At 39.2% G+C, this 13,652-nt stretch overlaps 2 protein-coding genes across 2 annotated transcripts; both read left to right on the forward strand.

The window, feature by feature from the left end:
• Positions 1 to 6,564: 6,564 nt before the first annotated feature.
• Positions 6,565 to 7,032, forward strand: LOC109205652 (ycf20-like protein). The gene has a single exon (XM_019368386.1). It carries the CDS (start codon positions 6,565 to 6,567, stop codon positions 7,030 to 7,032), a length of 468 nt encoding a protein of 155 aa, XP_019223931.1.
• Positions 7,033 to 8,638: 1,606 nt separating this feature from the next.
• On the forward strand, positions 8,639 to 9,409 carry LOC109205653. The gene has a single exon (XM_019368387.1). It carries the CDS (start codon positions 8,639 to 8,641, stop codon positions 9,407 to 9,409), a length of 771 nt encoding a protein of 256 aa, XP_019223932.1.
• Positions 9,410 to 13,652: the final 4,243 nt, after the last annotated feature.

Here is a 13,652-nt window from a genome sequence, read left to right on the forward strand (position 1 = left end):
ACTGATAACATACCTGTAACAACATCACGGTGACGACTCCTGATCCGGTCGACCCACTATTGCATAAATGCGATTATGAGAACCGCTCGAGCTAGATGCTCCACTTCTACCACTACCACGACCGGCCGATGCTTGTGAACCTTGCCTAGGGGGGCGTACTAATAATGACGAACCAGCTACATATCCCTCTGATAAAGTGTACATCTGTATAAAAGATGGGACTGGGCCTCGTCATACCCATATATATATATATATACAAAAATATCGTACCAAAACCCAATAACTGCTCCAAATCAAATGGAGCAAACTAACTCCAAGGGACATAACTGATCAATTGTAGGGATACGAAATATTATCTGGATATACTTTGGTTTACTGGTCTTCTTTTGATATTCTTGCTATCCGAATTGCTTTCTTTTATTCATTCTTGCGATTATCAGTAACCCGTGTTCTTCTAAATTATAGCTNACCAGGGCAGCCTATATCATAAAATGTTCGGTGGTCCCTTAGCCAGATACCTCGGACCTTCTCAAACGGAGTACGTAATGAGGGAAATACACGAGGGGCATTGTGGGAATCACGCCGGAGGAAGATCATTGGTAAGAACCTTAATTAGGGCAGGTTATTACTGGCCTAAAATGGAAGAAGAAGCAGAAAGTTTCGTGGCCAAATGTGATAAATGTCAAAGGTACGGTAACAATATGCATAGACCCGCGGGGTTATTACATCCGGTCATTGCACCGTGGCCATTTATGAAATGGGGGATGGATATCGTGGGTCCATTACCACAAGCAAAAGGACATGTAAAATTTCTGCTCGTACTCACTGATTATTTTACTAAATGGGTAGAGGCAGGAGCATTCAAACAGGTGCAAGAAAAGGAAGTCAGAGATTTTATTTGGCGGAATACCATATGCCGATTCGGTGTACCAAAGGAGATCGTATGTGATAATGGCCCTCAGTTTATAGGAACTCAAATCACGGAATTTTTTCAAAGTTGGCAGATTAAAAGGATTACATCTACACCTTATCATCCGGTGGGTAATGGACAAGCAGAATCAACAAACAAAGTTATAATCAATAATTTAAAGAAGCGTTTAGAAGAGTCAAAAGAAAATTAGCCAGAAGTGCTACCAGGTGTTTTATGGGCATATCGCACAACAACAAAAATAAGTACGGAGAAACACCATTTTCATTGGTTTATGGAGCAGAAGCTTTAATTCCGGTTGAGGTAGGAGAGCCAAGTACGAGGTTCACACATGCAACAGAACAGTCTAATGACGAAGAAATGCGTGTAAACCTCGATTTACTTGAAAGAAGAAGGGAAGCTGCATTAGTAAGAATGGCAGCACAAAAGCAAGTCATAGAACGGTACTACAACCGGAAAGCATGCCTCAGATTCTTCAAAATTGGGGACTTTGTGCTTAAAAAGGTTTTTCAATCTACAAAGACAGCTAATACATGAAAACTAAGTCTTGGAAACAATGGATGGCAAAATACTACCTTCGCATTGAAACGCTGTTCACCTGAAGAGATACTATTTCTAAGGAATACCCACGGTCAGGTACCCATATTTTAAAGTTTATTTTTGAATTGTTAAAATTTTACTAACGATTTTAGATGATAGGCAAAAAGCTAACCCGTACTAAATGATGAGTCACGACCTGTAAGGCACACGGAATAAACTAAAATTCCTGGCCTAGGGTTACAATTATTCTGATATAAATACAAACGGGTTAAGCAGTCTTCATCTATAATCGCACCTCCGAGTCCCGTAAGTTTTTTCCTTTTCAGGAAAAGGACCAAATGAGAGAAACAATCAAGTGCTCGAGGCTTCATACTTCAACACTCAAACACTTGGGGGACTACATAATATACACGGGCATGTATATAAAGAAGGCAAAGAAGATTGAGGAAAAATCAAGCCTGAAAGAGTCAAGTGCAGAGTAAAAGTCAAGAAGTCACGAGCCAAGGCCAAAGAAAACTTTACTGTAGTTAGGGTAAAAGCTATAAACGGGTTATAAAGAAAAACCTCGTGTTTATCATTCTGAAACGGGTTATAAAGGAAAACCTCGTGTTTATTATTATTTCTTAAAAATCTGTTACAAGAAAAACAGTTACGAGAAAGTTATAGATGTAATTCAAATACATGTAAAGTATTATTCAAAACTAGACAAAGTTCAAATAAAAACTTGTCAATGTTATTTCAAAAGAAACATGTATGTTCCTATTTCTTTTATCATATGTTAACACCATTATGAAGTTGAGACGTCTTCTTCATTAAGTGTCGAAATATAAAAGGGCCCTCTTTTAAAATTCATGTTTAATTTAGTTATTCATGAAGTTAGCAGAAGCATTTTCTAAAACAATAAAAATGCAGATTATTCTATAAGTCCTTAGAAATAAAGGCAAGAATGAATTAAATAGAAGTTCAAGATAGTAACAAGAAAACTTCTAAAATACTAAAAAACTTAAGACTAAGTAAAAACTTAGTCATAAAGCTGCAAATTGTTTATACAATTGCCCCATGAAAGGTCTGGGGACTTGTGTTTTCCAAAACAAACCCTCAAACGAAACCAAGGGTTTTAAACATAACCTTCCAAAAAGGTACCTGCAAAAAAGAGAGAATTCAAACAGTTTAAATTTATCACTAGAAAGATGAGGGAACTGTAGAAGGTGCATCAACGGCAACGGGCTCAACTTGGGCAGGAGAATCAACAGTTGCGGGTTGAGCTTGATTCGCAGCAACAGGCTCTACAGGGCTTGGAAGAGTTGGGATACCCATATCAACTTCAACATTCACGGAAGCTTCGGCCACAGGAGAAGGAAAATCTTGAGTTTGCTGAGCTTTCTCAATGGTTTCATTGATCTTAGCCAACTTAGAATCTAAGTTGAAATTTTCTTAGCCAGCTTCAATCAGGGTATCACGGCTGAATTCAAAAATGCCCAACTTGCCTCAATAGCAGATTTTTCTTCAAGGGTCTCATAATCCCTTTCCCAATCAGCAATCTCATTCCTGAGCTCATCATTTTCAGCCAAGGCAGAGTTGTAAGAAGTTTGAAGAGAGGCATGGGAGCTTTCTAAAGCACGCACCTTATCAGAAGAGACTCGAAGGTCTTCTTGTGCTTGAGTTAAGCTTTTCACGAGCTCCCCAGCATAAGTTTCTTTTTGACTCAAGAGAACCTTAACTCTCTGTTCTCTTCACTAGCCTTGGATAGCTGCTCTGAGAAGGAAGTTTCAAGACGAGCTCTTTCTTTATCTGCTTGACTCAAAGAAGCCTTTACAATCCCCAATTCCGAAGTCAAGGCTCGAACCTGTTGCTTCAAGGTACTCTTACTCTCTTCCAAATATTCCATATCAATTTGCAAGCTTTCGTACTGTTCCTTCCAATTGAATGCCTCTATCTGAGAATCACGTGCAATCTTCTCTGAGGAGGTAATTCTTTTCATCATTTCTGTGCCGATAAGATTGGCCTAGAAAAGGGGAAGGGAAATAAGAATCCAAAAGATAGGAAAATTACAAAGTAAAAAAAAGAGAAGGTAAATACCTTCAAAGTAGCATGCACAATATCATTCATCAGAGTCAAGGAACTATGGCTCTCCAGCTTTTCTTTTTCAATTGGGCCAATTAAAGGCTCTAGCCATACATCCTCCTGACCAGATTTCCTCAAAAGGCTGCTCTCAACAGGAACTTCAATAACCACCCTCCTCATAGCGGCACTTCTACTTGAAGAACCCACTTCAGTATGATGAAAGATTGGAGGAGGAATTATCGAAGGAGGAGTGGTAGAAGAGGTAAGAACAGTTGAGGAAGGAACAGTAACAGCTGGGGTTGGCAACGAAGGAATCACATGCACGGGAGTTGAAAAAGAGGCTAGGGGTGTTTCATTTAAAATAGGCCCTAAACTCCCACTATCAAAACCGCTAATAAAAAGCTATTCAATGGACTCACGAGTATCACCAGGGTCAATGTCGTCGTCAGGAATTACTACCGGGGTCACAATGGACTCGATAATAGGAACGGAACGACGGGGAGATGTTTCTGCTTCGTCATCAAAAATTATGCGTCTTCGAGCTTGTGGCCTTGTCACCAAAGAGCTCCCATCTTCCTCTTCTTCGGAATCTTCTTTTTCAACGGCTTTTTTCTTCGACGAGGAACACAATACTATTTCTTGAGCCCTTTCTAAAGAGATATGGGTTCCAGAAGAGACACGGGAAGCCGTAACTGCCTCGGCAGTAACTCCTCGAATAGCAAATCCTGATAAAAAGATGATTGAAATTAGAGCCATAAAGAGAAATATATGCATGAAAGATGAAACAAAATAGAAGCTCTTACCATGAGTCTTTACTTTCCAACCAAAACGGTTAGAAAGTGTCTTCCAAGACCTACCATCCATTGGTGCGGTCTTCGGTAACTTGTCTACCCAATCACGGAAATTGGGAACATCTTCCACAATTCCCATGGTTGCTAAAAAAAAGAGAGGAAAGCAATATTAGAAAAGTTGATAAATTTGAAGGAAAAAGGAACGAGAAGGATAAAAGACTTACGTGCAAAATTCCACTTCTCAGGGAAGGGAACGTTATCTTCACCCACTAAACCAGCAGTGGGGGCAGCAACAAATCGGGCATACCAGCCACGGTCCTTGTCATCCTCAGGGCTCACCAAAACCCTCTTACTCCTGGCTACTAGTGTAAAAATACCATTGCAAAAAAGCCTAGGGGAGTAAAGATGAATTAGGTGAGGGAAAGTAAAGGGAACACCAGCTGTATTGGTTAAATGCCTCAAACAGGCAACATCACTCCATATGATTGGGCCAATTTGACCCAAACAAACATTAAAGAACCGACAAAACTCAAGAATAACTGGGTCAATAGCTGGTTTAAACCCTAAAATGAAAGGGTATGTACAAACAAAAGAAAACCCGGTTAAGTAAGAGGTAATTCTTTGATTTGGGTTAGGGATGATAATGGGAAAGTCATCACTCCAATGGCAGTTTTTATGAACTACATGAGTCAAAATTTCTGTAATTTGAGTGGGAAAAACATCAGCACGATCTAAAGCAGAAATCTGATTCCTAAGTGATTCCCTATCATGATAAAAAGATAGTTCCGTAGGGACTATCTCTTCTACTAAAAGCTCGCGTAATGGTTCAGAAGGTTCTTTACCCCTAGAAGAAGATTTTTTAGAAAGGGAACCTCTGATTCTAGAAGAAGGACCAGAACTAAGAGATAAAACAGAAGAGCCTCGTGCAGATCCCGAACTACGGTGCCTACTTCCCCTTCTGTCCCTACTAGGAGCACTAGGGAAGGTATCAACAATGGAAACCCTTTTAGGGTTAGGGTTCGATGAAGACATAATGAAGAAGGATGATACGGGGAAGAAACAAACAGAGATTTGAGAAATAAAGTGTTCAATAAACTTTATGAGGTAAAAGACAAAGAAAGAAATTATATTTATACTGATAAGCAACCGTCAAAGGGAAAAGTGTAATGATGGAAGGACCATAATAATGATAACTGACACTTCGTAAACAGGGAAGCCGAAAAGAAAGCCTAAAAAGTGCTGCAAAACTGCAGAACTAATAGGAAGGAGACACGTGTGAAACGCATTAAATGGAAGTGACAATTGAAGCGTCAATTCTGTCACAGCATTAATGGTGACAAAAATTCCCGTTTTAATAAAATCCACTACCCAAATATTCAATTGATGAATAAATGGCAAGTGGGGGAACTATCTGTATTGGGAAAAATTGAGTTTACATATTAAAGTAGTATGGAGATGACGTGTCGTGACACGTAGACTGGTCAAATGGTCAAAAAATTACAACTAGCCAAGAGGCACGAGTAGCAATGGATACGAGCAAAGGCAAAGGAAGAGGCACGAGCGATTATTCAAAGGATTCAGCGCCCGTACATATTCAAGAACATTTAAGTTCAAGAATCAAGAAGAATCAAGGGAATGAATCTGGCAACACATGAGAGTCCAAATACAGTATTTAATAAGCATTAAATGCTAAAAACATTAGAGAATCTGTCTTAAATATAATGATTATGTAACGTAGCATTTAATGCCATTAAACTGCCCATAATAGCCTTATTATGACAAAGGCAAAACGCATATCTCAGAAAGCTATAAAAGCGAGATAACTGATCAATTGTACGGACACGAAATATTATCTAAATATACTTTGGTTTACTGGTCTTCTTTTGATATTCTTGCTATCCGAATTGCTTTCTTTTATTCATTCTTGCGATTATCAGTAACCCGTGTTCTTCTAAATTATAGCTTTAGTCAAAATTCCATTTTTTTGGTTAAACACAAAGCTACCTGGAAGAAGGGGAAGATCCATAGCCGGGTTGTTTTTCTTTTCCTGAAAAGACAAAAAACTCCTCTAGTTAAAGTGCTGCTAGCGTCTTTGTTGGGGGCATTTAAGGAAAACAAAAGCTTTTTAGGTGTTTCTGAGGTCATGAATCTAAAATTCCTTTTAATTGATCAGAGGATTGGGTTTCATGTTCTTATGCCTTGTAGTTGCTGACTCATTTAATTGCAGAGAAGATATGAAAAATGGTACATTCTCTGGCTTTCACATCTCCAGCAACCCTTACCAGATATGGCATTATTAATCCAAAAATTGGGACTTTAACTAGGGCAAATGAAGCATCTATTCCGAGACCATTATTCAGAGTTGAGGCTTTGCAAGATAATGGCGGAGGGCCTCGGCGACTGGTTGATATTATTCGTGTCGTGCCAGAGATTTCAAGAAATTATTTTAAAAGCCCATCAAGGAGGGCACTATTTGGAGGTATATCATTGCTGGGTGGATTTTATGTGGCTCAGATAATTTCTCTATCTTTTGGTGCTTTAGGAGTCAATGATGTCATTGCTGCTGTAGTCTGCGTCTTAATTACCGAGTATGTGACGCGCTTCTATTACAGTCGGCCTAAAGTGACTTTTCCAATTGCTCTTTTGAACAATTTTAAGATGGGTTTTACTTATGGTCTGTTCATTGATGCTTTCAAACTTGCCAGCTGAACTAATTGCCTCAGTTTTGCCGCAGTAAGTAAATTTTTACCTTGTAGTTTCCCCCCTATTGTTGTATAGTATCTCTTATAAAAGATCAACATATTGATGGAAATTAAAGCATTATGTAATGTCACCATTTTAAAGCGGTGCCCTGGTTAGGGGCGGATCCAAGATTTAAACTTTATGGTTTGCAATGTCACCGTACCAACTGACTATTTGAGTTACATGGGCTAGTAGATTTCATAATACATATACAGTGTCTAAGCCAAAGCAGTGTTGCCAAACCCATAGCTTCTATACTGCATTCATCCCAGCCCTAATGGCTAATTGTGCACCCATTACTGCGAAATAGTTCTACTACAACATCTTTTCTTTTTGCTAATCAGCATCTGTTTCGAAAAAGATTTTAGGAAAAAAGTAACAGAGCCGGATCTTGTGTGAAGTCTACTGGTCAATAGATAGGGTCCGACAAGATTTGCGGAACTTGTGGTCTTTCTCAGAGTGTACTGCATTGTTTGAGAAGCTGGAAGAACCTGCTTTCGATGTCCATTAGTTGTGTTAGTCTCACCCTCGGGAATTTCAATATAAGACAGGTCCAATACCTCAAGGCTTGACAATTTGGAAACGAGGGCCATAGAAACCTTTATTTCTTAGAGTCAAAATTTGAATCCTATTCAAGAAACCAACCACAATGGTAGCTACCCATTGAAGCTGTTATAATCTAGTTTGCTGCTGCCTCGTCGTCATAAATTGACCAACTCTTTTGGCAAATCCTCATGCAAAAAGTTGCCACTCGTATCATGAGAAACAAGAACAGATAGTTTTCCTGTTTCGTTAGGAATGGTACCTCTAATACCTATCACCCATGTTAGAAACATCTATTTTACTTACTCTCTTGTGGCGAGCGCTGCAAGTGATTCCAAACCAGTGGCAAACTAGAATAAAAGTAGACCAATTTTTTGCCAAGACACCTTGAGGGTCTGAAGTGATTTGAGCCTTCAGGGTAAGTGTTGGAGCCCATGAAACAATACACAGGCCCAATATAGAAGAGGCCCACTTGAAGAAGTTGCAACTGATGAAGCAGCCCCTTAATAGACCCGGTTCATTTTATTTAATTAGACCCGGTTCATTGTAAATATATAAATATAGAGTTTCACATTATTTTGTACAGATATTACATATTAATAAAAGATCTCTCTCTTCAGATCAAGTTCTTTTCTATTCATACGGACATTTCATCTTAGGGTTTCTCGTGTGAATCTTACTCGAATTCATGAGGAATTCGACTGTTTTCATGGTATCAGAGCTCGGGAGCTTGTTGATCTTGTGTTTCCGCATCGATCGATGGTACCCTCGCTCAGTTTAGCTAGAGTTTGATTCCGTCAATTTTTTGGGATTTCTTCAGATTTGTTCTTCTTTTTTTGCTGAGTTTTTATTTCGATCTCGACAGAAGATTCGAAGCTAAGTGTTTTTCCTTCAGTTTCGGTTTTCAATTGGTAGTTGTTTTGCTGTTTCAAGCTATAGCTCTTATCAGTGTTGTGAAAATTGACTGACTTTTGTGAAAACCCTAATTTTTTGTTCAAACCTAAATTTTCAATTGCATAATTTTCTATCAATGGCTCCTATTGACGATTCGTCTACTACTACTGCCACTACTTCTTCAACCTCAACTATCTCTTCTTCTGTTGAACCGTCACACCCTTTGTACCTGTACCCGTCTGATTCGCCTGGCATAATTTTAGTCACAAAGACCTTTAATGGCACGGGTTATGGGGGTTGGAGACGAAGCATGTTGATTGGATTATCATGTAAAAATAAATTGGGGATAATCAATGGGACAATCCCCAAACCTAGTGAAAACTCTGTGTTGTTTGAACCCTGGGTCCGTTGTAATGACATGGTGACTGCATGGATACTAAATAGTCTAGAGACTGAAATTAGGGAGAGTGTGATGTATACAGAATCTGCTCAAAAACTTTGGAAAGAAATCGAACAACTTTATGGGAAAGCGAATGGGACTAAGGTGTTTCAAATTAGGAAGGACCTTGCTTCCATTTCCCAGGGATCCTCTAACATTGCTTCCTATTTCAGTCGCATTAAAAAGCTGTGGGATGAGTTGACTTATTCAATCACTTATCCAGACTGTACATGTAGTTGTAAAGAGGCCTTTCAGAAGATCGAAGAAGAGCAGAAGGTTCATCAATTTCTGATGGGTTTAAATGAAACCTACACCGGGGTTAGGAGAAACATTCTTCTAATGAAACCTTTGCCTGATATTGACAGTGTGTATGCTATGCTGATTGAGGATGAAAGCCAAGCTGAAGTTCAAATTCAGTTTTTAGTCCAGAATCTGCCTCCTTTAGCACAAATGTTCAGAAACCTATGAATTGAAGGATGCAATTTGACACTACTAGGGAGAGTACCGGAGTTTAAAGGCCTTTCACTCAAAGGATAAATTTTGATCCTACTAAGAAGGGGAATTCTAGTTTGATGTGCCGATACTGTAAGAAGCCTGGGCATCTAATTGAAAACTGCTACAAGCTGCATGGGTATCCTCCAGGTTTTGGTTCCAAGTTCAAAAGGTCAGCTGCATTTGCTCAAATTTTTGATCCACCTGACATGGGAGCTACTGATAACTCTGCTTCTGAGAGATCCAAGGTGATTCCACTTGACATTGGGGGCAACATTTTGACAAAAGAACAATATGATCAACTGCTCAATTTGCTCCAACAGTCCAAAATGTCCTCTGCCTCTCAAGACATTCCATCTGGTTCAGCAAACTTTGCAGGTCTGATAGGTACTTTTGTTTTCAGTAATTGTGCTTCTTATGTTTGCAATTTTACTAAAGTAGAGGATGACTTTTTGGATCATAGACTCTGGTGCTACTAACCATATGACCCCTCACCAATCTTTACTAACTGATATTAAGCCCTTACCTTTGCCTTACCTTGTGACTCTTCCTAATGGGTACAAAGTTAAGGTCCATTGTACTGGTTCTCTTTATCTTTCCCCAACCATTTCTCTTCCTAATGTCTTACTTGTTCATTCGTTTCATTATAATCTCAACTACTTGCTCATCTTAAATGTAATGCCTTCTTTACTGCCTATGCATGTGTTTTGTTGCAGGGCCCTTTTATGAAGAAGCCAGTGGTGCTTGGTAGACTTCAGAAGGGTCTCTACATTCTTCAGCCCAATGATCTTTGTGACTGTGATACTTCTTCTTCTAATTCCTCTATAAATACCATAACTGCCAATGTTGATATAAAGAATAAGAGCATTTCTCTTTTATATCCTTCTGTGTGTGCTAATATTTCTACTTCTGCCTTGTCTATTGATCATGCATGGCATTTGAGGTTAGGATATGCTCCTTTTGCTAAAATGAAGCATATTTCTTTTCTTTCTGATAAATTGCCTCCCAAACAATCTTTCATTTGTTCCATTTGTCCCATGGCTAGGTAACAAAGGTTACCCTTTCTTGAAAGCACCATTCACTCTACTACTCCTTTCCAATTGATTCATGTAGACTTGTGGGGACCCTATCACACCCAAACTTATAATGGTTTTAAGTATTTTCTGACCATTGTAGATGACTTTACTAGAGCCACTTGGACCCACTTGCTTTCCTCTAAATCCAATGCCTTTTCTATTTTGAAATCCTTCATTGCTATGGTCAGCACTCAGTTTTCCCCTCCTGTTAAAACTGTGCGATCAGACAAAGCTTTTGAGTTGGGAGGAAGTAATGAGGCTAAAACCTTTTTCTCTGCTCAAGGTATCCTTCACCAAACTTCCTGTTCACATACACCACAACAAAATGGTGAAGTGGAGAGGAAACACAAACACCTGCTTGAAACTGCCCGGGCACTCCTCTTTCAATCAAAATTCCCTCTCAAGTATTGGGGTGAGTGTGTTTTGATTGCCACCTACCTCATGAATAGGTTTCCTTCACCTCTACTTAAACATAAGTCTCCTTTTGAGTTGTTGTTGGTTACTCTCCTTCATTTGCACATTTGAAAGCTTTTGGGTGCTTATGTTTTGCAGTTGTCCCTAAGCCTTACAGAGTTAAGTTCTAATCTAGGACTATTCCATCTGTTTTTATTGGATATAGTTCTGGTAAGAAAGCTTATAGGTTGCTCAACTTCTCCAGCTCGGTCATTTTTCACTCAAGGGATGTGGTGTTCCACGAACACATATTTCCCTATTCTGATGCATCTACTTCTGCTCCTTTGTTTCCTCCACTCCCTCATTTTTCTATGCCTGACCATGTACCAGTGCCTGGTCATATTCCTGCTGCTATTCCTGTTTCTACATCTTCCTCTGTTTCTTCTTCTATTACTCCTAACATGTGATCCTAATCCTCCTCTCAGAAGATCTGGTAGGCCTTCCAAAACTCATGCTTATCCTAATGATTATGTATGCACCTCTATTTCTGGTTCTAATGTCTTACCCTCTTCTGATGTTAATTGCCTATTGGAGCCTCAATTTTATCATCAAGTTGTGTCTAATCTTGCTTGGCAAGAGGCCATGATGAAGGAGTTTCAAGCTTTAGATGCCAATAACACCTGGACTATAATGCCCCTTCCATTAGGGAAGAAAGCTATACCTTGTAAATGGGTTTACAAGATAAAACAGCGGGCAGATGGTTCTATTGAGAGATACAAGGCTAGATTGGTAATTTGAGGGGATAGTCAATAGGAAGGAGTAGATTTTACTGAAACTTTCTCTCTAGTGGTCAAATTGACCACCATTAGATGTCTATTGTCCATAGCAGCTAAAAGACATTGGACAGTCTTCCAACTTGATGTTAACAATGCTTTTCTACATGGGGATCTTGATGAAGAGGTATTTATGAAAATACCTCCCGGTTTGACTGTTCAGTCCTCTCATTCTCCTACTCTTTTAGCCTGTACGCTTAATAAATCCCTCTATAGTCTTAGACAGGCTTTTAGACAATGGTATGCTAAGCTGTCTTCGGCTCTTCAGTCTAAGGGTTTTCATCCTAGTGTTAATGACTATTCTTTGTTTCGAAAATTGCATGGAAATTCCTTGACCATAGTAGCTGTTTATGTTGATGATATATTGGTGACTGGAGATGATTTATGTGAAATTGCTGCCTTGAAACAGTTTTTAGATGATCAGTTTAAGATAAAAGATCTTGGTGAAATTCATTTTTTTCTTAGACTTGAGGTTGTAAAGCAAGAAAATGGTTTTTTGGTTAATCAACACAAGTTCCTTGTGGAACTTCTTTCTGAGTTTCACTGTTCTGCTGTTACTCCTGTTGTTTCTCCCCTAGATCCTTATGTTAAGTTGTCAGCTGATTCTGGGGAATTGTTGCCTGATCCATCTGTCTATAGAAGGTTGGTAGGGAAATTAAATTTCTTGCAGCATACTAGACCTGACATATCATTTACTGTTCAACATTTGAGTCAGTACATGTCTGCCCCACGGCTGGGCCATTTGGATGCTGCTTATCATGTATTGAGATACTTGGCTGGCACACCCTTGTTATGTAATTCTCCTGATTTTACTCTCCAAGGTTACTGTGATTCAGATTGCGCAAGCTGTGCTGATTCTCGTCGGTCTGTTAGTGGCCTTATTGTGTTTCTTGGTGGCTGCCCCATTGCCTGGAAGTCTAAGAAACAACCCACAATTGCTCTATCTTCTGCTGAGGCTGAGTACCGGGCACTCAAGTTGTTGGTTGCTGAGGTTTCATGGGTCCTTCGACTTTTGGGTGAGCTTGGTGTGGCAGATCTTGTTCCTGTTGATGTTTTTTGTGATAGTAAATCTGCCATACACATTGCCAAGAATCCTGTTTTTCATGAACGTACTAAGCATATTGAAGTGGATTGTCACTTTGTTCGGGATGCTTTGAAAGCTGGCCTCATTACTCTGCGCTCTATTTCTACTCATTCTCAGCTGGCTGACATTTTTACTAAGCCCCTTCTAGGGAGCAGCCAACGGGCCTTTATCTCCAAGCTTGGAATGGATTCCCCTTCCCGCTTGAGGGGGTTGTTGGAGCCCATGAAACAATACACATGCCCAATATAGAAGAGGCCCACTTGAAGAAGTTGCAGTTGATGAAGCAGCCCCCTTAATAGACCCGGTTCATTTTATTTAATTAGACCTGGTTCATTGTAAATATATAAATATAGAGTTTCACATTATTTTGTACAAATATTACATATTAATAAAAGATCTCTCTTCAGATCAAGTTCTTTTCTCTTCATATGGACATTTCATCTTATGGTTTCTCGTGTGAATCTTACTCGAATTCATGAGGAATTTGACTGTTTTCAGTAAGAGGGGCGAATTGATCGGTGGTGATATTGGTTTTTGCCATGGCTAAGCAAACCAGTTGGCCAAAGACCAACGGTTCAAGAAAAAAGAGGTGCATGGTTCTCAGTGAGCATCTCTCTGGTTTTTGAGTTATGGGATTAATGAAGATACCACTAACATACTGAACCACAAAGAGAGTGAAGCTTTTGTATGTGATTATAGGAGGCTGTCATGCTGTCTTTTGTCAGTGAGAAGACAAATTTATGCTGCAAATGACAGAAACTATTGAAAATTGAAATAAAGAAACTTTTTGATTTGTTGAGAGTCAATATTGGAGGATTAACAAATGTATGAAA

Source organism: Nicotiana attenuata, unplaced genomic scaffold (genome assembly GCF_001879085.1).
Source record: "Nicotiana attenuata strain UT unplaced genomic scaffold, NIATTr2, whole genome shotgun sequence".
NCBI classification, from domain to species: domain Eukaryota; kingdom Viridiplantae; phylum Streptophyta; class Magnoliopsida; order Solanales; family Solanaceae; genus Nicotiana; species Nicotiana attenuata.

Excerpts from the sequence above, each read along its gene's own strand:
- LOC109205653 (XM_019368387.1), top strand. The coding sequence starts at position 8,639 with ATGGCTCCTATTGACGATTCGTCTACTACTACTGCCACTACTTCTTCA.
- LOC109205652 (XM_019368386.1), top strand. The coding sequence starts at position 6,565 with ATGGTACATTCTCTGGCTTTCACATCTCCAGCAACCCTTACCAGATAT.